Source organism: Notothenia coriiceps, unplaced genomic scaffold (assembly GCF_000735185.1).
Source record: "Notothenia coriiceps isolate Sejong01 unplaced genomic scaffold, NC01 NC01_scaffold00026225, whole genome shotgun sequence".
Lineage (NCBI taxonomy): Eukaryota > Metazoa > Chordata > Actinopteri > Perciformes > Nototheniidae > Notothenia > Notothenia coriiceps.
The window spans coordinates 149,572-171,103 of record NW_011358926.1 but is presented as its reverse complement, the minus strand read 5'-3'; the positions used below and the strand labels follow the sequence as shown (position 1 = coordinate 171,103).

The 21,532-nt window shown below is 41.2% G+C and overlaps 1 protein-coding gene across 3 annotated transcripts; it reads right to left on the bottom strand.

Annotated features, from left to right (window-relative positions):
- Nucleotides 1-1,189: 1,189 nt before the first annotated feature.
- On the bottom strand, nucleotides 1,190-20,854 carry mgmt (O-6-methylguanine-DNA methyltransferase). 3 transcript variants are annotated; one of them, XM_010784155.1, is made up of 5 exons: nucleotides 20,776-20,854; nucleotides 18,273-18,421; nucleotides 9,358-9,518; nucleotides 4,876-5,015; nucleotides 1,190-1,998 (listed from the first exon to the last, which is right to left on the bottom strand). In XM_010784155.1, the coding sequence occupies exons 1-5, from the start codon at nucleotides 20,839-20,841 to the stop codon at nucleotides 1,870-1,872; spliced, it is 645 nt and encodes a 214-aa protein (XP_010782457.1). In that variant the 5' UTR covers nucleotides 20,842-20,854; the 3' UTR covers nucleotides 1,190-1,869. The 3 variants fall into 3 exon arrangements, with proteins under 3 accessions (XP_010782457.1, XP_010782458.1, XP_010782460.1); XM_010784156.1 differs by having other exon boundaries at nucleotides 18,273-18,418; nucleotides 20,776-20,849; XM_010784158.1 differs by lacking the exon at nucleotides 9,358-9,518 and having other exon boundaries at nucleotides 4,876-5,002.
- Between the last annotated feature and the right edge of the window lie 678 nt (nucleotides 20,855-21,532).

Sequence of the window (21,532 nt, the reverse complement as noted above, 5' to 3'; positions counted from 1 at the left end):
AAATAATACAGACATAATAATACTAATAATAATAATCATAACACTGCTACTGAGGCTGATAAATATTGAAATATCATAATAATGTTAAAATTAAGAAAAAGGTGTGAATTATTTTTAAGAGATTCCTTGGGTAGCTCTGCAATTACACAGCCAATTACTGGCGGCGTGTTTGAAGCTTTGACGCTGGACTTGTTTTTCACCCTAAGCCACAGACCTCTACAGACATCAGTATCTCTGGCTGCTAAATTCACAGCCTTCCATAGAATTTACTTAGCCACGAGAAAAAAAGGAGGGTGCTTACAGTGCACTTCAGAGTGCGCCTGGCTTAAATGGGACCCCTTGTGGCTGTGTCACAGCTCCCTTCGTTAGGGGGCTGACTGTAGCCTGTAGTCACCACAGGCATCATTAGCCCTCTGTGAAACCACAGACTGAGCCTCATTCTTCATCTGCCTGTCTTCTGCCTCAACATCTACGCTGCGATGCTGCTCCAGCGGCAGAGAAAGTGAGTCCCGGAGCACGGAGATGATCGGATATGAAATTCAAAAATGCAGCAAAGTTCAAATGTATTCAGCGAGCGGGCCACTTGAATTGGTTGCGTAAAGGTTAGAGCCGAGGTTATTTTTGGAGGGCGGATTATTAGGCTACCTGTTCGTAGCAGAAGACGAATAACTATGGGCAAGTAAGGGTCGTTCTGAGGCGGCACTAGACTGTTAGGAGATTCAAGAACTTAGGGGAGAAAAGACTAAACTGTCAACGTTACAACACATCATCGCGAGGAAATGAAATAAATAAAAGCGCAGGACACATTCAATTAAAGCAACTTCTATTGCTAAACACACACCACCACTGCTGGCCTCTCCATATGGTCTTTTTAAGAGAGAATCATTTATCCCAAAGGGATTAAACGGGGTTGTGATGAAAATAAAATAACGTATAAACATTTAAGTTACAGATAAAATGTGCAGGATGGATTCAAGGTTGAAATGTTGATTTCTGTTTCCCGTTCTGTACTGCCCTCTAATGGAAAACACTACTCAGAAATAAAAAGAGGAGCTCTGACATCCAGAGCTGCAGCGAGGAGAAAGACATACAGCATAATTAAGTATGAGCTGAACTGAGTGAACACTACATGAAATCGATTTTTAAATTAAATGCAATTAAAATGATGAAAAGGCAGGATTTGTCATTTTGAGATGTATTTATTTACACATGTCTAATGTAACATAAGTGTAGTATATAATACATAAGACGTCTCGGCTCTAGGTGGAGGACAAGGCGAGAGCAAACAATGAGATCTAAATGAAGACAAAACAAATGCTTCACTACAAAGCTTTGTAGCAGTAGAATTCAGAGCCTTTATCACTGGATGTTGAACAAAGCATTCACTTGGCAGGAAATTAAAAAACCAACGAGAGGTACAAAGACTAATTCTGCTTAGGAAAAAAAAAAAACAACAACAACAACAATGCAAGAGACATATTTTTAAGGGAATAATAATTCTTTAGAAAAACCATTCCAGCACTATCTGGCAAACGCAACGGAGACCCACGGGAGCATATGTTTGTAATTCCTACTGTTCTCTGTTTAAGTTATTTTTGTACGTTCTAATTCTGCACACCACTCCGTATCCCATTAACTATGCAGCATCTCTATTCTTAGATAAGAAAGAAAGAAGAATAAACTGAATATCTACAAGCAGCAGTTGTTCCACGGATTGTGCCAAGCACGCTAAACTTTATGGCCCTGTTTGTGTTCTTAAAAAAAGAAAAATCCCGGCCTTCTGTGTGTGTGTGTGTGTGTGTGTGTGTGTGTGTGTGTGTGTGTGTGTGTGTGTTTACTGAATGAAGGACAGTTGGCCTCTGTCATGCTTTAGCCTTCCCTTCCCTGCCTCTCATGGGTGAGCAGCCATTGTTTGAGATGGTCGCCCTTGCCGCTCATGTACGGCCCGCTCTGTCCACTGCTAGAAATGACTCGGTGGCAGGGGATGAGGAGAGGAACCTGGCACAGACAGACGGACACAGAAAATTCAACTCGGAGGAAATAAACATGTTCATGTTCTGCAAAATTACACATTTTTACACCAGCGGACAACGGAGAGACTTCTAACTTCTTCTCTTAAAATAAAAAGTTATTTTCCAAATGTATAAATTCAGGACGGATGAAGGAAAAAGCGTGTTTTAGTATAGGGGATTTATACTTACACATATATATATATATATAAATTCCATGAAGGATCAGAGCCTTTACAACAAAACTATGATGTCTTGTGAAAAAGAAAAGAAACAGAAATACAGATCTGCGCTTTTCTGTTCTTTATCCTGAAGCTGACATGTATTGTCACAGCATCACAACAGTTGGAGGTGTTGGTAGTAGATATGTATTATGTATGAAAGAACGTCTGATTTGACGCATAAACGGTTCGACTTAAAAGTAACCAACATGCAGAACATATGAATCTGCATTTTGCTTTTTTTGTCGGTGCACTGCATGAAAACAAAGTGCCACATCCAAAGTGTCTGGGTTTGATCCTGCACAAATCCACATTCAGGGTGATGGCTCAGTCTTTGGGTGTAAATGTTTTTTACTCTTTAATAGTGTAAAGCAAAGAAGCAATCAAAAATTAATGGGCAAAAACACCAGCAGGATGAATATTCAATCGAGAGGGTGTCAACATTAAGATCTGATAACCCTGTGATCATTAAAAAGAGGAAGTCGGTGGAGCGTTTACTCTTGTTGCAGACGACTGCCAGGGGGGTCCCGAGTTCTTTGTAAACTAAATGGCTGGAGAAAGATTAAACAAGCAAGCCTAAAACACTTCGATCATTGTGAATTCAGAACAAGAAGAGTGGCAACGGTTGGCATGAATCACAGCAATTATTCCCTTTAAAACATTCGTAATGTTGCCCCCATTTTCTTATCGTTATAGTAAATACAAAATCCTCCCAACTGCGGCTGCTATGTGACTATATTTCTCCAGTTATCCCGGCTTGATGGCTGCACCTCCAGCCTTTTCTATAAAAGTTGGACGTGCAGTGTGTTTCAGTTCAAATCCATCATTAAACCCGCTCCCATATCAACAGCAATAAAACTTTCCGAGCCCCAGATTAACCTTGCAGACAGAGAAATACTGCTCGAGTATTCCGATCAATACTGTTCCCCGGGTTTGGAGGGAGCGCAGGGTACCCTCAAGGCCTGCGGATCTGCCTCCTCACTTGGGGGGAAAAGAGCACTACACCAGGCTTATCAATACTCAAATCCTGGTGAAGAAGAAGTGCCACAGAGAGGCGAGGATCGATCGAGCACACTGAGCTTTTCACAGTTGAAGCCTGAGTGGAGCAGCGCTACTGACAAGTAATTGACACTGACAATCTGACTCTGGATCTGTATCAGGAGCTGAGGGCTCAGGCTCCCAGCCTCCCTGACGAAAGGAAGGAAATGTGTGTAAAACACGAGACCGAGAGCTATTATACAGCCTGCAAAAGCAACGCCATTGGCTGATGTAATATATAAAAGAATATGAAGAAACTAGTGCAAAACACAGTGGCTTGCTTGCATTTAATTGGTGCTTCGAACGACTTTTTTTATATTATAAATGCCTTTCTTCCTGCTTTACTAACAATAACAGTGCCAGGGTAAAAACACAGCACTGAGATGAGGCTGCACGCGAGCCTTTTCGCTGCACATATGAGGGATAGCATCTCACCGGCTGTATTTCTGCACAAGAAGTGTTCTCTGCCTCACAGAGCACACCGGTGGTGCCCACAGCACTACATGGGCAGAGCTAAACGGGCTTTGATCAAAGGGTTTGATCAAAAGAAGACACACCACTTGCCCTCTAGCCCTCCATTTTGTACACAGTGGATTCATGGGCGAAATGATGCAGGCCAGGTTTCCGATAAGAAACGGAGATTTGCTGCGAACATCTACAGTAAAGACTTGAGAGAACAGGAACAAAAGGTGTGGGCTTAAAATGGTGCTGTAGGTAGACTTTTAGTTCTCCGTCGCGCTCAAAGGGAGCCGTTTGTTTCGCCATTGCACATTTTCGCACACCTGCAGATTAAACCACACATCCTGTATTTTTAAATGTATTTAAAAAATACCCTGTGTAGGTATTTTTTTTTAAAGTAATTAGTTGAAAATAGAGCCTCCTTAAGATATTAAAACAGATCAGATGGACTTTTTTTAATTTTTTTTTCATTGTGAACTAATGTTTTTGAGCACAAATATACCCACAAAAATAGATTACATATAACTATTTCATATTTGGATGCTCTATTTTTATTTACTGATTTATTCATCTACCATAACATCCATTTATTTAACCTTTTTCTAAACTTTAATAAGTCATTAAACCATAAACTGTTGTTGTAAAACCTTTAAATATATTGGAAATCATTTGTGGATTTTTCACATGATCCAAATGACATTTTTAAGACAATTTAATTGGAGCAATAACCGATACTTATCTTAATTATAGATGAATCTGTTGATTATTTTCTCGATTAATCATTAAGTCAAGAGAAGAAATAATAAATATGTTTATCACAGTTTTCAAGGTTCAAGGTCTAATACCAAAAAAGATTGTGTTTACAGTTAAATTAAACTTTACCACAAATTGATGTTTTTTTTTTAAAGTAAGAGTGAACTGAATGATTATAAGATACATGAGATGAGATGTTGTGGTGTTTGCAGTGCTATCTTCAAATTCCTTATTTACTACTGTTAGAAATAACTCACTTTCTTCTTTAGTCTAGATGCAAAATTCAGAGTCATTAAAATCTCAAAATCATAAAAAACAAAAAAGGGAACTTTCCCTACCTGACTGAATAAAGTAAGTAAGAATGAAGCCTGTCAATCAAAGTCAGCCACACTCACCGGGTTCCTCCTCATGGCCCCTCCCACCGCCTGGGCGGCTCTGGGGGTTCCCGCCATCTCAGCGAGGCGTTTGTACGAGACGGTCTCTCCAAACTTCACATCCCTCAGAAGTACCTGCAGCACGCGGCTGGTGAACGTGTCTTCACCACAAAGCAGAGGACAGGCAGGGAGAGAGAACAGAGGAAGAGGGTTCCTCATTTAATTATACATCCACATGAGAGGCTGATGACAACAAGACAACACTTCACTACAACGTCGATTTTCCCTCCTTTGAAACAAACTGGTGTTTTGTAATTATAATCAAAAGTTTGACATTTTAATCCGCATTATAGTTTTCCATCATGTCCAACCTCCCATGTTAGAGGTCCATCCCCTCTTCCAAGGGGCTTTGTAGGACTCCTCACAATACTCATTAAACATCTAAATACATAGAAGTCCCTCAATTTGACCTTAGAACTAACATTAACATGCTACACAAGCTGATGTGAGAAAATTATTTCTATGGCAGAAAAATCTAGGTTATGCTTTGAAAGGTCACAGCTAAAATTAAAAAAGTTCGCTCCTTCATTTAAAAGGATTAAGAGAGGCCAAAAAGACTGCAAATCTGCTCCAGATTTTTAATAATAATAATTTGAATGTTGCACACCATTTGTGGCAGTGGGATGACTTTGAGGTTAATCAGACCAATTTGTCCTTTTAATTGCTTTCTATTCAGAGTAGATTCATTATATCATCTTCACTTAAATGGCGGAATTCTTCAAATCATCCACAGCTTAACCGACCACATTAACGGCTTTGATTTCATTAGCACTTTAGCGGTAGCATTATCTTTTTTCCTTTGGATTAGCAGGCAGTGACTGAGAGGCGTGTTTGTATAGTTCAGATTTCTAAAAGAAAAACCGAAAACGTATTTGAAGCATCTCCGAAACCTTGAGACATTGATGCAGCGAACAACACTTTTTTTTTTTGCACAGGGAACAAGATGGGGAACAATAGTCTCGTTATCAAGAGGGGGTGAAATGCTTCTAGTACATACATGTACTCAGTCATGAAAATTCAATTAGTGATCTCCCATTCTCTCTCATTTATATGGTCTAAGAGAGCACATGACAAGTGATCTATGAGAAATCCCTCTAAATTGGCATTGTGTGAAAACATGTCACACCCCTGTCTCTCTTCTACAGAGTGAACATCCTTTGCTCCCCAGGCTCCCTCGCTACCTTATAGTCACTCTCCGCTACACAAAGCCACGCGAACAAGGCAATTTGCCTAAACTGGGGGGAATAAGTGTAAAACCTAAAGGGGATATATTTGATTGATGCGCACCCATGTGAGTTCTTTGTCTTGAACAAGGCCCGTAGGTACTGTTTAATAATTTTTCAGGTAATAATCACGCTGTCAACGAGATGACGGGCTGTTACGCAGACAGACTTAATGTTATGAGGAGATAAGATACAACCCTGACATTTCCTTTATGCATTATTCTCCTTCATAAAGCGGGGATTTGGCCCTCATGATGTGCGTTGTTAATATTGGTATCTCTTTGTCACCGGTGGGTAGATGACAACTTGTCCAGACTACAGCTTTGACAAATCCCTGTTGATGCGAACGTTATTGACAAACAACCAAAGTCACGCTCACTTTTACCTACAAGGAGACTGAGCAACAAGCTACAGGGCTGTTCACACCTTCTGTAAATCCTGAGCAGATGTTTGTACCTGGAAGGTTTTACTTCTCCGACAAATCTGGACAAAAAACAAGTGTCGGCGCTCTCATCTGCCGGCATAGAGGTTAAAGAACTTTGCCCTCATCAGTGTCAGTGACAGAGACTCCATGCGGGTCACTCGAGGTGACCAGCAATGATTTGGAGAGCAGTCCCCTAGCCCCATACTTCATAAAAGGGCCTAATACGCTGTGTCTGGGGGTCAGGACCCTCTTTAGATCGGGGTGCAGTGATGTCAATTGTTTAAATAAAAGTTGAGAGGAACCACTTACATGTTTACAGGCATCCCATAATTATGTCACAGGTCATTACCTACCAGGAGGCCAGGTGATAGAACCACCGCAGAGGCACGGACAGATTGAGCTAGAGTCAAATCGAACAGATCTAGTGATTATGAAGGTATTGACATAATATGATTGATTTGCTCATAATGTTGTATATGAGAGCAATTTGGAAGGAGGAGAAATACTATAATAAACTTGAATCCATCAGCCCGGATAATGATAATGAAGGTTTTGGGAGATGCCTTCCAGCTGACAGTCCCCTCAAACATGATTGTGACAATAAAAAGACAATGGTAGAAATGCAGCTACCTCATTATCCTTTGTGTCTAATGGGAGGGAAGACTTTGACTCCCAGTCAAAGTGTCTCTTGAGTCTGGAGGGATCCGTACTTTTGAAGGCTGACGGGGTGCCCATGGTTCTCTGATTATTCGATATTCTGAAAACGTTCATTTCCCTAATTCCTCTCCACATCACAGGGGCGAGTCCTGGTGAGTGTCTCATCTCGCCCTGTGCACAGCACAGGGGGAGGTTCAGCCTCCTGCAGGAACAGTCATTTGGGCTTTGAAGAGCGCCCTTCCCCCCCTTTGCCTGGCCCCCTCCCTGCATATTCCCTGTGCCGCTTACCGAGACTAAGATCCTCTCGTCTGTTACATATGGATGTATAATTAATGAGATAAGAATATGCATCGTTTTGAGAACTCATGATGGTGTCTGTGTTTTTTGGAGGGGGCCATGGGAGTGCACGCACACGCACACGCACACACACACACACACACACACACACACACACACACACACACTCGCCATTGCTCTACCTCCGACGACCAGACTTGACTTGTGTGTGATGTTGCACATGACAATCAGTCAGGCGGCACAGAGAAGTGCTCCTCGCTTCTCCTTTCATGTCACCTCTGTTGCTCAGGTATATGGTGACAGCTAATATGAAAAGTGGCTTGTTTTGTCAGAAATGTGTAAATAAACATGGCAACACTTCAAGCGAAGGTCACAACTCAATATTACATGACAAGTGCTGCGAGAGCGCTGTCGCGTTCAGGTTCTCCCACAAGATAACTGAGCAAACAAAAGTTGGTTGTCACAGATTGTAATGACCTGATTAAACTTGTATTTTTTTCCCAGGCAGGCGGCAGCTGCTTGACTTGAGCGAGTATGAATTTGTACAGCACAGAGGCAAAATAATAATACTTAATATTTGTGAATTAACAAGAAGAAAAAAGAAACCTTCTATTTTCCTCCCTCAAAAGACAAATACTCCTGATGCTCACATTTAACATTGTTATACTGGCATGGCCTATGGTTCTGACTACTGAGAGCAATCCAAGCCTAAACCCTGTATTTACTGAGCCCCAAAACAACAGGCGAGGGAGAGAGGTGGAACACAGCACAATCACCTATTCAGATCAGGTACTAATGAAGAATTCCATCTATCCTGAAATTTAATTAAAACCCCAAAGACTTCAGATGAGATGCGATTTGAAAGAGCCTGGGGCTGGTACACAAGCACTTGGTGGCGAAGGGAATCACACTGAAAGTTGATATCGTAATTGGTCCTGATGTATTTCTGCATTGCCTTTGCGGGAGCGTGGGACTCATAGCTGTATACAGGGTCTCGATGGAGTACCTGCTCATTGAAAATGCCATCACTCAAGCACTGCAGATCTGCATGAAATTAGAGAGCAACTAAGACCTGATTGCAGGGGAAGAGAGGCACAATTGTTAAATGCATATATTAAAGGTTTTTTTTTCCCTGTGTAGGTGTGCTTCTGGGTCTAAATGAGCACTTCTGCAAATTTTTAGGTTTAAATGCAATGAGCATCTCAGTGTGACAAAGAAATCGCCGGTAATTGTTTTGAAAATGGCACGAGCAACGATAAGTTTATGATTTGAAAAGTGAGTTGTCAGCCTGCGAGTACTGTTTGTTTCCTGGAAACAAAAGCGCCAGGGATAATTAATTCCTCATTTTTTTCCTGAGCGCCCTCGATCATTCACTCCGCGGTCAGCACCCCCGGTTGAAATGGACACTAATTGTTCATTTTTTTGGGGTGGGCTCATTTTACTCGCCCTAGGTGACTGGTCAAGCCAACAATAAGCTCATTCAAACTTTTACCACTATTCACATGTTGTCATTGAAGAAAAAAAAAAAGCTTCCTGTCTGAAAATGTCAAGAGTGGAATTCGATCAGTTTCAAAGAATGTGCCAAGAATCATGGAAAAGCTTGCCAAGACTAACACGCGTGGTAAGAGCTGCCACAGATTACTGAACCAAGTTACAGCTCTGTGTTCTGTTCTCTCTCCTTTCACTCACCCACTCGCGAGCTTTTCCTCTGCTCTCGCACTCTCAGCCATAAAATACTTCATTATAACACAGTGAGCCAGTGAGTGTAAGTGATGTAACTGACAATTAAGAGTGAAAGCCTGATCCCAGTCATGGCTCTGCAAATATTTATCCATGACAGACCTCCTTGCAGGGCGGGGTGGTGAAAGGCGGGGAGGGGGAGACTCCCAGTGGTCTGCGGCTCACTGAAGTACGCCTGAAGCCATTCAACGCCGCGCTGCAACTCGGGGCTCGTTTCTGCCGGGCTGTCGTTGACCACACAGCTCAGGGGGGCCGCGCCGCTCCTGTGAGGGGTATAAGGCAGGATGGGGAGTTGAGGTGGGGATCAGAGGAGCAATCATAATAACCAAATTCTTGCTTGAACAGTGCTAAAATATGTCACAAGTGTGCAATAACACGCCACGGTTGAAACAGATGCAAGATGGCATCATTTGCAGAGGGAAACTAAAGTTGTTAATCAAGACGTGTTTAAAATCTTAACTTCCACATTTCAGCTTTTGGGCTTTGACAAATATCAGAGCTGTGAAAGAGGGAAAGAAGCCTGAGAATCTGTAAAGACAGTAATCCAGGCATTTGTTCCAGAAGATCAACAGTGTATTTATATGAAGTGCAGCATGATAGAGTATGAAAGGAAACATTGTCGGGTCATGAGGAACGGCGCTAACAGTTTATTTCAAACAACTTTAAGGAAGCAGAACCAGTTTGTGGAAAGAAAGGGAGTTTTCAAAAGTCTTGCAGCTGCTACGGAACAAAGTTAAGAGCAGTGTTAACAACAGTTTTGACTCTGCTTGGGTCTAGTTTATAGTTCATGACAAGAATAAATAGATTTGTTGGCCAGAGTGGCGCTGGCCAGCAAAGCACTACACTTGGACGCGCATCTTAGCATGAATAGCTGCTTGGAGGAATTTGCCGATGGTTGAGTTGGCATCACTTAACAGCTGAATTTCTCTCCGCTGCTGACCACCCCCCAGGTCAATGCAAGCAGACTGACCCATATTTGACACTTAAAGACCCTACTGGGAAGGTCTTCTCTTAGCATGTGCATTACTGCAAAGTGGACCTCAAGCTGTGTTGTGGATCTAAAGCAGTCCGCCAATTCCATTAACTGGTGTACAGGACTTATAAATAAATAATATCACCATTTAAGTGCCCCTTTTTCAAAATTGGCTTATCCTGTATGGTATTAATAATAGACATTTACTTTGTTAAACACACAGACCGTCTCTCTCTTGCCCGCCGTAGCAACACGGCCCTAAAGTGTTTTTACACTTCTGCAGGTCACAGTTTGAGCATCGTTTTATATTGGACATGTGAAGCTGAGGTTTACTGGAGTGTTATGACTGAGCAGGTCAGTTTTCAGGGAGCCGCTCTCTCTGCTACTTTGTGGCTGTGTGATGAAAGTCTCCCGGGTGCCGTTTAACAGTGGGTGTAAATACAGTAAAAGGTGTAAATACTCTAATTCCTAAATAAACCACACAGCAGTTTATAGTTGAGTGGTGAAAACTCGGAAACCCACCAGCGGGTCCTGGGCTGAGACCCTCTCAAACAATGGCCATGGCTCATGGCAATCTCTGTCGGCATGGGTGAGTGCCCAGCCAGCCCCTACTTGTCATTGTCTCTCCTTGCTATTTCCCCCCCCCCCCTCCCCCCGCTCACCCTCCTCATTTCCCCCTCTCTATTTCTCTATCCCCCACTCAGCCTCTTTTGGCTCCGCACACCTACACCCCCCAACACACCCACCATACCCCCCCTCCACTCTTTTCTCTAGTGCAAGGATCTTCAGGCCCACTGTTCCCCCCCCCCCCCCCTTCGCCTCCTCCCCCTCCACCGCACTCCTCTACCCTCCGCAGCCCCTCTTTCTCTCTGAGAGGATGTTCCAGCCGCTGCACACTGACAGCTCGGGGATATTGTGTGTGGAAATGTTCCTGTTGGACCCGCAGGCCCTTACAATCTACCGGACAAAGGCTAGAGCACCTTTGCTTAAGGCTTGGCACCTTTGACCTCCAGCTCACACTTCAGACTTGTCACCGTGGCTAATTTTTCCCTCTCCCCTCAGCCCCTCCGTTATGGATGTGCCGGCTTCAAAGGTGTTTCGAGTGAAACAACATTGACAGTAGTAAAAGTTAATGCAATGCAGTACATGTTATGGCCGGTAAACAACACCAAAATAAATAAATAAAAGTAGAAGAACATCAGTCGAGCTGAAGTCTGTCACCTCGAGGTGCAATGGGGGATTGTTTTTAAAGAGCATGTGGGCAGTGGAGATGTAGCTCCTGCACTGGCAACATTTCCAGTCGCTTCAGTGAATTACAAATCAAGCAGCATCATATCATGTTTAGAGTGTCCAGTCTGGCATATTAGAAACTCTGCCCTTCAAATGTTAGATTAGAGATGTGTGATAAATGTTGGGTTTATCACAAATAAACTCTCAAAGTAGGAGCAATATTTATATTTATTGGCCCATTTATAAGCAACTGCCATCACTTGTTTGGAAAAAATAACAGAATTATAATTAGTAGTGGTCAAAAATACTATTTATATACCGGTAACTGTGTTTCATAAATAAATTCTGTATAAATTTGGTTTAAGCTAAATTGTTATTTATTACCTTTCGACTAGTGAAATTCATATATTTTGTCAGTGTCCTTGAGGCGTTTACTATTTCATCACAGGTAAGGAAATAGGAAACTAATTCCAAACTAGCCAGGATCTGCTGCACTAAAAAGAATATTTCCCTTGATAGAAGGTTGTGATTTGAGAAAATTTCTAATATTGTGCTCCTGTCACAATCAATTTCCAATTACCATAAATCATTGCAGCGTAAAGTGGGACTCATTTGGAGTTCTACCTATTTTCCGACTCTAATATAAAGAATGAATTGAGCATTTATATAATGTTAGAGGTTATTTCATTCATCCTGGAGGAAACAATCAAAAGAGACAAAGGAACAAAAAAAGAAAAAGAATAGCCGGAATTAGATTTGTCAATTTCCTTTGGCATATTCTGTATCTTTAGTTGCACTAAGACTTCAGTAAGACTTTTTCTATCAGCTGCACACGCGAGAATGGAACAGGTTAACCACAGGATCTAATTGAAAGGAATCTGGCGAAGGGTGTAATGGTATATTGCACAAAAAGGGGAAAAACTCAGAACTCATGCCTCCATCCTGTGAAGCGTGATGGCGCTCATCCTGACTCGATCGGCTGTCACTTTTGACACAGCCTGCCAGAGTTCTCCTTCACCGATCATGGGTAACATGGCGGGTCAGAGGATGAAATAGAAAAGGCCAAGAGCAGTCCAATATTTTCCTCAGCCTTATAGCCGCAGATACTTAACTCAGAGACGTCAAAGACTCAAGAGAGCATGAAAAAAGCCTAAAATGACTGTCTAAAAAGGGAAGAAAATACAGCATGTCTCTATGAATGTCAAGATCCTGATGGTCTCTGAGCCAAAGGCTGTGATACAATTGTAAGCCACTAGCTCAATGCAGCGCGTTCAACCATTTAAAGATCATTCAGATGCCTATCTAGCCACTGCAGCACTAAAGTGGAGAGCTTTTCCGAGTGGTAAGCTGTAAGGAATGCTTCCTATTTCTGTTTTGGGGCGCATGTTTTGTGCTCCGCTGTTTCAAAATACAAACAACTCGGCCGGATAAACTGCTCTCCAGATATCCAACAACTCTTATTAGCGAATGTTCGCCAAAGAGGCCGCTACACTCAATCCAATACGTAAAGGTGGTGGTAAAATACTGCAGAGTAGGCAACAAAGCACACAACAATTAGGTCTTCTCCCAACTGGCTAGCCACAGGAGTCAGTGAAGGCATGTATTACCAGAGCCCTAACTCTTACTCCATTACGTAGTGTATCCACACCCCGACGCAGCAATGTTTATCTACAACAGACTACTGAGCAGTTTCAAATAGTGTTTTTAGCCTCTATTCTCAAGTGCCATAGCAAGAGATTCCAATTACCCGAATGGTAAGGAGCCAGTGAGGGAGGCATAAAGTACATTAGGGATCCCCTGTAACTGCAGGGACCTTTTAGAGCCTCCACTGAAGAGGGCCGAGAGACTGGAGGGACAGTGACCCTGCATGGATAGCCTCTGTCAAAATTTGACCACCTCAAGCACAAAGGCATTATGGGAATCCAGTGTCACCAAGTCCTAATTACTGTCTGTGTTCAGAGCAAATTACTGCCTTGTTCCTCTGATTAGCGAGGAGGCTAATCTTCACCTGTGTACGCCAGCACTGCTGAGGGCCCTTGAGTGTTAGCGCTTCGTCTTCTGTAATTTATTTTTAAATCAGTGCCCGCTCCCAAGAGTTTTGAGTGTTTTGTTGTGAACCGCTTACCATGATCCCCACCACCGCCCCCTCACCCCTAAATCCTTGACTAAATCCTTGTTTGGTGCCGCAGGAAGATAAGCAAGAACAACACTTGGGCATAATTGACTCGTACTCCTCTCCAAGATGTCAGAGCGGAATCATCTCTCTGCATATTGCCTCAGTATGTCACACACTGTACACTTCTGCATGTTGCAGATATAGAATCCAATCAAGTTCTAAAACAAACCAGCACAACCCTCGCGCCGGGAAAAACTTCCCTATCGACAGCAGGGAAAAAAAGGAAAAAAAAAAAAACAGCAAGGAGCTGCTTTTAGCTGCGTCCCTGCAGTGAAGGGTAACTCTTGCTCGGCTTACGTCCTCCTGGAGGTTCTGTTTTAAAAACACAAAATTTGCACATTTTTATCTGACTGAATGTTATTGTCTCGTCTGCGTTGGGCGGTTTACAGGTAGTGTGTTACACAGGTGTTGGTTTACACAGGAAATGGCACATGCAGCCTGATTGGGATGGTCCCGAGAGACGGAGGCATAAACGTAGAGCACAGATGGGTCCAAGGGCCACTGGGAGCATCACCTTAATGAATACGCAGCTGAGTACTACACTTCATAACATGCAAAACAATATTCTAAGGCCGCAGTAAAAAATAGAACAAAAATCTTCTGAATATCATTACACAATGAATTATTCATACCATTTCTAAAGGGACCACGTCAAAAACTCCCCCCCTGCTTTATTGATGATTTCATTCAATATCTCAGCAGATGCTTGTTTATATGACAAAGCATTTTAGTTACCAATGTAAGCAGTTTATTAAGCACACAGTTGTGTCAACATATCTAGCAAAATAACAATTTAAATTGATAACAATTATGTGTCAGACTAAATATAAAAGAGAGAGAAAAAGAGAGACGGAGAGGAAGCGAGGGGAATGCTAGTGGAAAAAAAATAAGTTGTTGATATGGTTCCCGGTGTGTGAGCACATCATGTAAACAGGCCCCAAACAGGGAACACATTTACCATGCCGCTATTCAGTGTGAACCAGGACATTGATTCACAACACTACACGAGTGTGAGAAAAACGATAAATGCATCACCTCAGATATTTCACACCAGCGTTGGTAGTGTGTAAAAGCTGTTGTGACAGCTTGGGTATTAGGGCTGGATAGATGGAAAATGTCTGGCTGCTTATGAATGCCAATGTGAATGGGGTGACGGGTTTGACACAAAAACACTCCACCTCAGAACAATTAGGCTGTTCTCAGGCCCCATCCAGTGTTGTCAGTGATAATGGAAAGCTGTGAGGATAACTGGTGATAAATAGACTTTAACACCCTCCTCCTTAAGACCAATGCAGTCCTGCAGTCCTCTCATATGCTTAACTAATCATGAGCATGGCCAGCAAAATTCATACAAAAGACTAATTACTGTTGTACTTCACTTCAGTCTCAAAGGCCTCTTATATAAGGACTTGGGGGTTCTCTTGCCTCTTTTCTCCTCTTGATGGGTATTTTTTTACAAGTAGGCCTCATGCTAGACAAAAGCGTTTAAAAATTGGTGATTGCTTTCATCCGCTTTAATTACATTCAGAAATGGCATTTCTGCCACATAATACACCCCTATTGTTTCAGAATTATCTGGCTTGGGGAGTAAAATCTACAATATTCGACGATGCTCCCGAGCTAAATCGCCTCTTGAAATTGAAATATGCAGCTGAAATACAAAATAAAAGCCAGCCTTTGCTGCTGATATAGTGGAAGCGCCTTGGCTTTCTCCAGAATGCTATTATTATGCATATCCAGGTAGAAAGTTAATTAACCCAAAGCTTAAGCTAATTATGGTAGCAGAATGCTATCAACCAAACGCTTTCAGTCAGACAGCTGTCCAGAATTTCATTTGCTAATCATTTGTCTTTTGCCGGAGCATATGGTACATTTCCCCACTATCACAGCAACAACAAACAGATGAAAATCATTAACTAAAAACAATGTGCAATTTGAGAAATTAGACACGGATTTATAAGGCTTTGTGTCAGAGAAAAAAAGGCGGATTTATGGCCTGGGAAATATAATGATAATTTTTGGATTTAGCCACTTAGGATTTTAGGCAGACCATGTGACTCAAGTGTGCTGGGAATTCAGATGCACAAATATATTGTTTATATCTATATGCAAATGAGACTGAGAAAGAGAATGTTTATCCGTGTAAAATTAATTACAATTTTCAATAGGAGCATATGCAAAGAGCTTGTTCTTAACATTTTTTAGCTTCTAGCACATTTTGTGCCTGTTTTTAACAACACAATATTTTTATGTTGTTAAAAGTAGAAATCCCTCAGCGCTGAATTAAATCAATTATTTTCAAAGAAATGCTTCATGCATTTTTTTTCCCTTTCTTTTCATAAAAACACATCATAGTGGCTGTTAAAGGGTGATTGATATCAGCATTGCCTCGCGACATTATCAGGCAATAAAGGCTACTCAGGTTCTAATGCAACATGTCATACACAGGCTCCTGTAGTACATTTCTATTGAGGACCTCACAAGCTAAATTGCTTTTTTCCTGCTCCCCCACATCTCAGCCAGCTTGACAGACAAATTGATCAAAGCATTGTAAAATAATATGCTCACAAAATGTCTCGGGGCAGGAGTCCAGCCCTTTTTTCATTTTTCACCCTAATAAAAAAGTACTCTATGATTTCCTCTGTATTATGTGTCTGTGCTCTGTGTGAAAGAGGCGAGAAGCATCATATTTCAGATAATAGTAATCTCCTGTAAACAAAATGCGTATCATTTTTCTGTGAACGCCGAGGCCATGCTAAAAACTAAAGGGGGGAAAAAGCTGGTTAACAGGGAGGCTGGTGCGTAGGGCCCCAACAGGGGTTGTTGAGATGTAATGAATTTGTTCATCTGATGGTGCCTTCAGGGCTGTCGTTAGACTGGCAGAGGAGGTTGATTTTAGGAAATGTTCCTAAGATCAGTTAGGAAGCAAAAGGGGCTTGAGACGTTTCTATTAGAAAGAGCTGACGGTCATGGTGTGTAAGCAATACTTCAAGGGCGTTTATGTAGCTATAATGGCATTTATCAATAACTATCTATCAATGCCAGGAATGCTATTGTTGCTGCACCGGCTGTTCAACACCAAGCAATAGTGAATGCTTAAAAAAAAAACATAGAAAGCAAACACAGTCGTATAAGCCAGCAAAGCTTTGAATTGCACACAAATATACTACTGTAGGTCTTACTTTACGTTATGCATAGATGTTATCTATTTTCCTTATCCAAAATATGCGCTTAGAGATCATTTATCACACTGACTTCCTAAGCCGGCACCACACCACATCCAAAGCTGGAAAGAGCCTTGTTTAGTATGTCATAAATAAATCAATGGAAATGGCTGATTTGAACTATTACTGCTACAGGCAGGCTTTTGTGAGATCTACATGTAAAGCCGCTTGCAAAGATAAGCCTATATTTTGTCACTTTATCTCGCCTCCCTTAATGCCTGTTTACATTGTGTTACTCCATATATCTGAGGTGGCTCTAGTTCCCCTGTCCTATGACAATAACATCGCATTCAACTGGTCGTGATAAAATCTAAACATTTTGTTTAATGATTTCTCGCTCACACCTTTGAGAACATACAGACAGCGATGTGATCGGAGCATCACTTATGACCGACATAGCAAATGATATTAAACTGAGAAATGATCTAGTGATGCGAATCATTACATTCATTTGCATATTCCTACTGAACCTGAACACACAAATTAAACCCTGTTCACAAGGAGATGGAGAAAGGTGCTTGCGCATGGTTACAGGACATCTTCCATAATCAAAATTCCATATTATTAATTTTCTTCCTTCAACTCATTAACAACAAGTGGAATGTTTTTACTGCTTGATGAATTTTGGGAAATAGCAGACAGTCGGGAAGGAAACACATGTTGAGGTATAATATACAAGGTCATTAATGGGTTTCCATAAATTACAATTTCAACATACATTTTCAAAAGGATAACTTCCTATCTGGGCGAATTGGAAAATGGTTTAATTTCCCAAACCATTCAAGTTTGTCAAATGCGAATCTGTGGTACATGGATATTTAATTTCAATCTAATCAAAACTAATCTGAGATGTAGGATGCGGACCTGTAAAAATAAGGAATGAGTACTTATTAACGGTGGGTTTAATCAGATTCAGTCGCTTCAGTAAGGCTGTCAAGACCCTAACAATTTTGAGGAATGGGTATGGCATGAAATGCAATCACATATTACATTTCTGAGTGTCGGTCTACAGCCAGAACTACTGCATACAACTTGAGGGGAACATAAATAAACAGGAAGGAACAGTCCCTGCTCCCCATCGCCTGTGCTGACCCTACAGACATCCGCTCTAATCAACTCCCTTGAGGGTAATAAACAAGTTATTTTTCTGAAATTTCAAATATACTGCAGGAAGAATCACAACCACATGCCATCAGAAATCTAATTTCAAGCCCAACTGTATTCTAGTGCCCCTCATATTTCTAGTGCCTGCTCATATTTGCCCAACTTTCTCCGGGATATTTCTTGTGGGATCTACAAAAATGCCCTGCTTCCAATGAGGAATGGTAGCACTCCATCACACGAGTGGATTCTGTCCGCCTGTAAATTTCACACCTTTGTTTATCACGTCACCAGCCCGGCTGTTGTACAGTACCTTTCAGCAGGTGCGACATCCATTAGGATCTGGATGGTGTGCACACCATTCTCACATCCTCTGACTTGGATCGTCCCCAGGGGGCTCAGCAATGAGATGGTCTTCTGAGTGCACTGGCTCTCCCTCTGCTTCTTCATCTCGCTGCCCTGCTAAGGAAGCACAAATTACACTGCGTTCATTGACATATTCATGTGGCAACTATCACAATTTCCCACATACATTTGCATTGAATGATCTATTGAAAACCTAGCGGGCCACCAACGGATGATGACTTACATATTTGAACACCTAGCCTCCAAACAATGTCATGATGTGACTTGATCCCTACATTACTATCCAATATTTCTTTTGTGCATGGAAAAGAATACGCCTATCTAACCAATAAATCGCCCATTTTTTCCCCTCTTTCTGTTCTATATATCACATAAATGAGAAAAACAATGCAGTCTGTTCCCTTGTCTGGTGGGGGATTCCCAAGATAGCTCGACATTATTTTCAATCCGTCATTTTTGGTTGATGGTCGGGATGTTTTTCTAGCATTAAATTTGTTCCTTAGGGTGCAACTCCGATGGGATTCTGGTTTCCAGCCCTTAACAACAGCAAAAACGTGCAGCTTTTCTGACGACTGAGATGGATACTGGCAATAACCAGACAGCAGTTCCTTTTTTATTTTTACTTTGAGGGAAGGAGAGATGATTGACTATGTTATATGTGAGTTTTTGAGAGATGGGGGTTATAATAAATAAAGGTCACATTGATTGCAAGAGTTTCAACCAAGGAAACCTTTCCTTCCTGGAACCTTGATGTGAAAAGTGTCTAAAGGGTACAAATACAATATGTCTTACTCCCTCGCTTTTTTTTTATTAGTACAGGTAATTCACATTCATATATTTCAAGTCACACGTTTGTTGTGTGTTGTGCTGCAAAAAATGATTATTTGAGTAATAGATTGTACTACTGAGATATAGTTAAAATGGTTTATATTTTCCAAAAATTGTGAAAAATGTTTTATACATTTTTTCCAAAGTGCTATTTTGTATTATTTGCTCCGACCAATACTCCAAAACTTAAACTCATACTGTATAGTTTGCAGGGCATTTAAAAAGGAGACAAGTAGAAATCCTCAAATGTGAGGCTGTAACCTGAAAATAATTGCATTTTGAAAATGTGCGTTACACTTCTGTTACTTACTAGATGCAAGCTACATTATCAGGCAATCAAATAAAACAACTGGAGCTCAAACAAATAACCGATTCATTGCAACCAGTAATTCATTATTTTAATTCTCCTTTTAATTCTAGGAAAACATCTAAACATTTCCTAATTCAAACTTCTCCAATGTGAGGAAGGTCTGCTTTCCTTTGTCTTGTAGTAAAGTGTGTGGGGTTTGAGCTGTGTCAGACAAATACATTTAACAATTGAAAATGTGGCTCCTTGAACCTTAGGACATTTTAAATAATGATAAACTATTTTCATACATTGTTGATATACCAATTAATAATACATTTTGAAAAATGTGTTGCAGGACTTAGACAACCAACTAATACATCTGAAAAATACTCCAGTGCTGCATACAGCTTGTACTTTTAATTTCAAGAATAGATTTTTTTTTCATTTAACAAAGGTTATGTGATAAGAAGTAGTCATGCATTTACAGTATTTCATTTAGACTTTCAGTTGCACCCCCTCTTCACACACACACACCACATCTGTCATGGTATGCGATCACAAATGCGTCTGCTTCAACTTTCTTGTTTCTACTCTTGCAGCTCTCACTGTATTCATCGGGGGTTTGCCTGAACTGACAATAAAGGCGAGAATTTTCTGAGCCAAACAATGGTACAGTGCACTTTGGATAAGCGCTGAACACACTGCCTGCCATTTAGCAAGCTGGTAATAGACTCATAGATAGAATAATGGACTTTGGCAATAATGGCCTTGGCTAATAGTCTACACTGATTAAAAATAATGCTATCATGTTTGTTTTGCGCCGTTTTTGGTGCACAACACTAGTCTAAGTGACTACTTGAATGTTCTGATGTTTACACAGCTCTTCACGGTGAGGAACAACAAACAATAAGCAGCTTGTGTTGTTAAAAATCACTGGCAGCATCCCGGTGCTCGTCAATCATTTGACTCGTTTCTCATTACACTAGTTCCTGGTCAAACCTGCGTGATTAATTGAGTAGAAAGCGCGTGGTGACTGTGTAAATCCCGCATATCTCCATGTAGTGTTATTTTATATTGAGTACATTTATGCCGAAATCTACACGGAGATCGCCGCAAATCTTTAAGCGAGCAAGTATTATCAAACTACAAGAAACATACCGTTTGAAGTAAGTGTGCATTTAAAATGTTATAAATAAAAGCAGAGGTTCTTGACTTAATGCCTACACGAACTAACGTTCAGTAGTTTGAAACTACACGCGTATACATTTAAACGGCATTGTATGTCAGGCTTTGTTAAGTAACTTTAACTTTGTAAATTAGCCCTGTATCTTACAATGAAGCCTTTTCGTCCGTACGGGGTTTGAACGATGTCCGCTTCTCCTCTCTGCAGAACCAACATGACAGAAAGTCTCTTCCTGTTTCTCCAGACTGCTAGGTCGAACCGGCCAATCACAGGAGGCAAAAGTCACATCTCGCTCTGTGATAGGCCGATATAAAGTCCTCGTTCCTCCCCCTGCCAGGGACAGACACGGAAGGCTTGTCTAATGGGTCTCAAGTTGGGATTTGGGGTCCTTCAGGGGATCCCTAGTAAACTGAAGACTAGTAATGGTAGTGATTTAGATATTGGATTTGCTTGATATTTTTACAGCAGCAAAAAATATGATAATGCATATTTTGAGCATTAATTCCAAACACTGTTATCTTTCCACTTATAGCTGAGACATTTCTGTGTCTCCAGTGACAGTCAGGTATTCAGGGTCCCAGACATGATGTTTGTGGATAAAAAACACCTATGTGCTGCCAACAACCAATAACATCTTATGTATTACCAACTAATAAAGTCAGCATGATAGTATGAACAACACATGGGTGCAGTGAGCAATCCTTTTTATTAGAGTTTAGGCAGTTTAAAGGAGAGGTATAGTTGCCTTTTGTTGCCTGGAGCAGTCATAGATTTAACTGAAGCATATATTTCAGTCATTATGACCAAGTGTGTGGCATCAGTCATGTATTGTTTAAAAGTGTCTGTTGTCCTCTGCAGCTTTATTTGTTATTTCTGTGATGCCTTCAGCTCTCTGCATGCCTCCGTT

What these genes read in the sequence shown, in the direction of transcription:
- mgmt (XM_010784155.1), bottom strand. Translation starts at nt 20,841, where the DNA reads ATGTTGGTTCTGCAGAGAGGAGAAGCGGACATCGTTCAAACCCCGTAC. An exon ending in CCACCCCGCCCTGCAAGGAG is followed by an intron (nt 5,016 to 9,357) that starts GTCTGTCATGGA and finishes TTTGTGGTGAAG; the next exon opens with ACACGTTCACCAGCCGCGTG. An exon ending in GGGCCATGAGGAGGAACCCG is followed by an intron (nt 1,999 to 4,875) that starts GTGAGTGTGGCT and finishes TGTCTGTGCCAG; the next exon opens with GTTCCTCTCCTCATCCCCTG.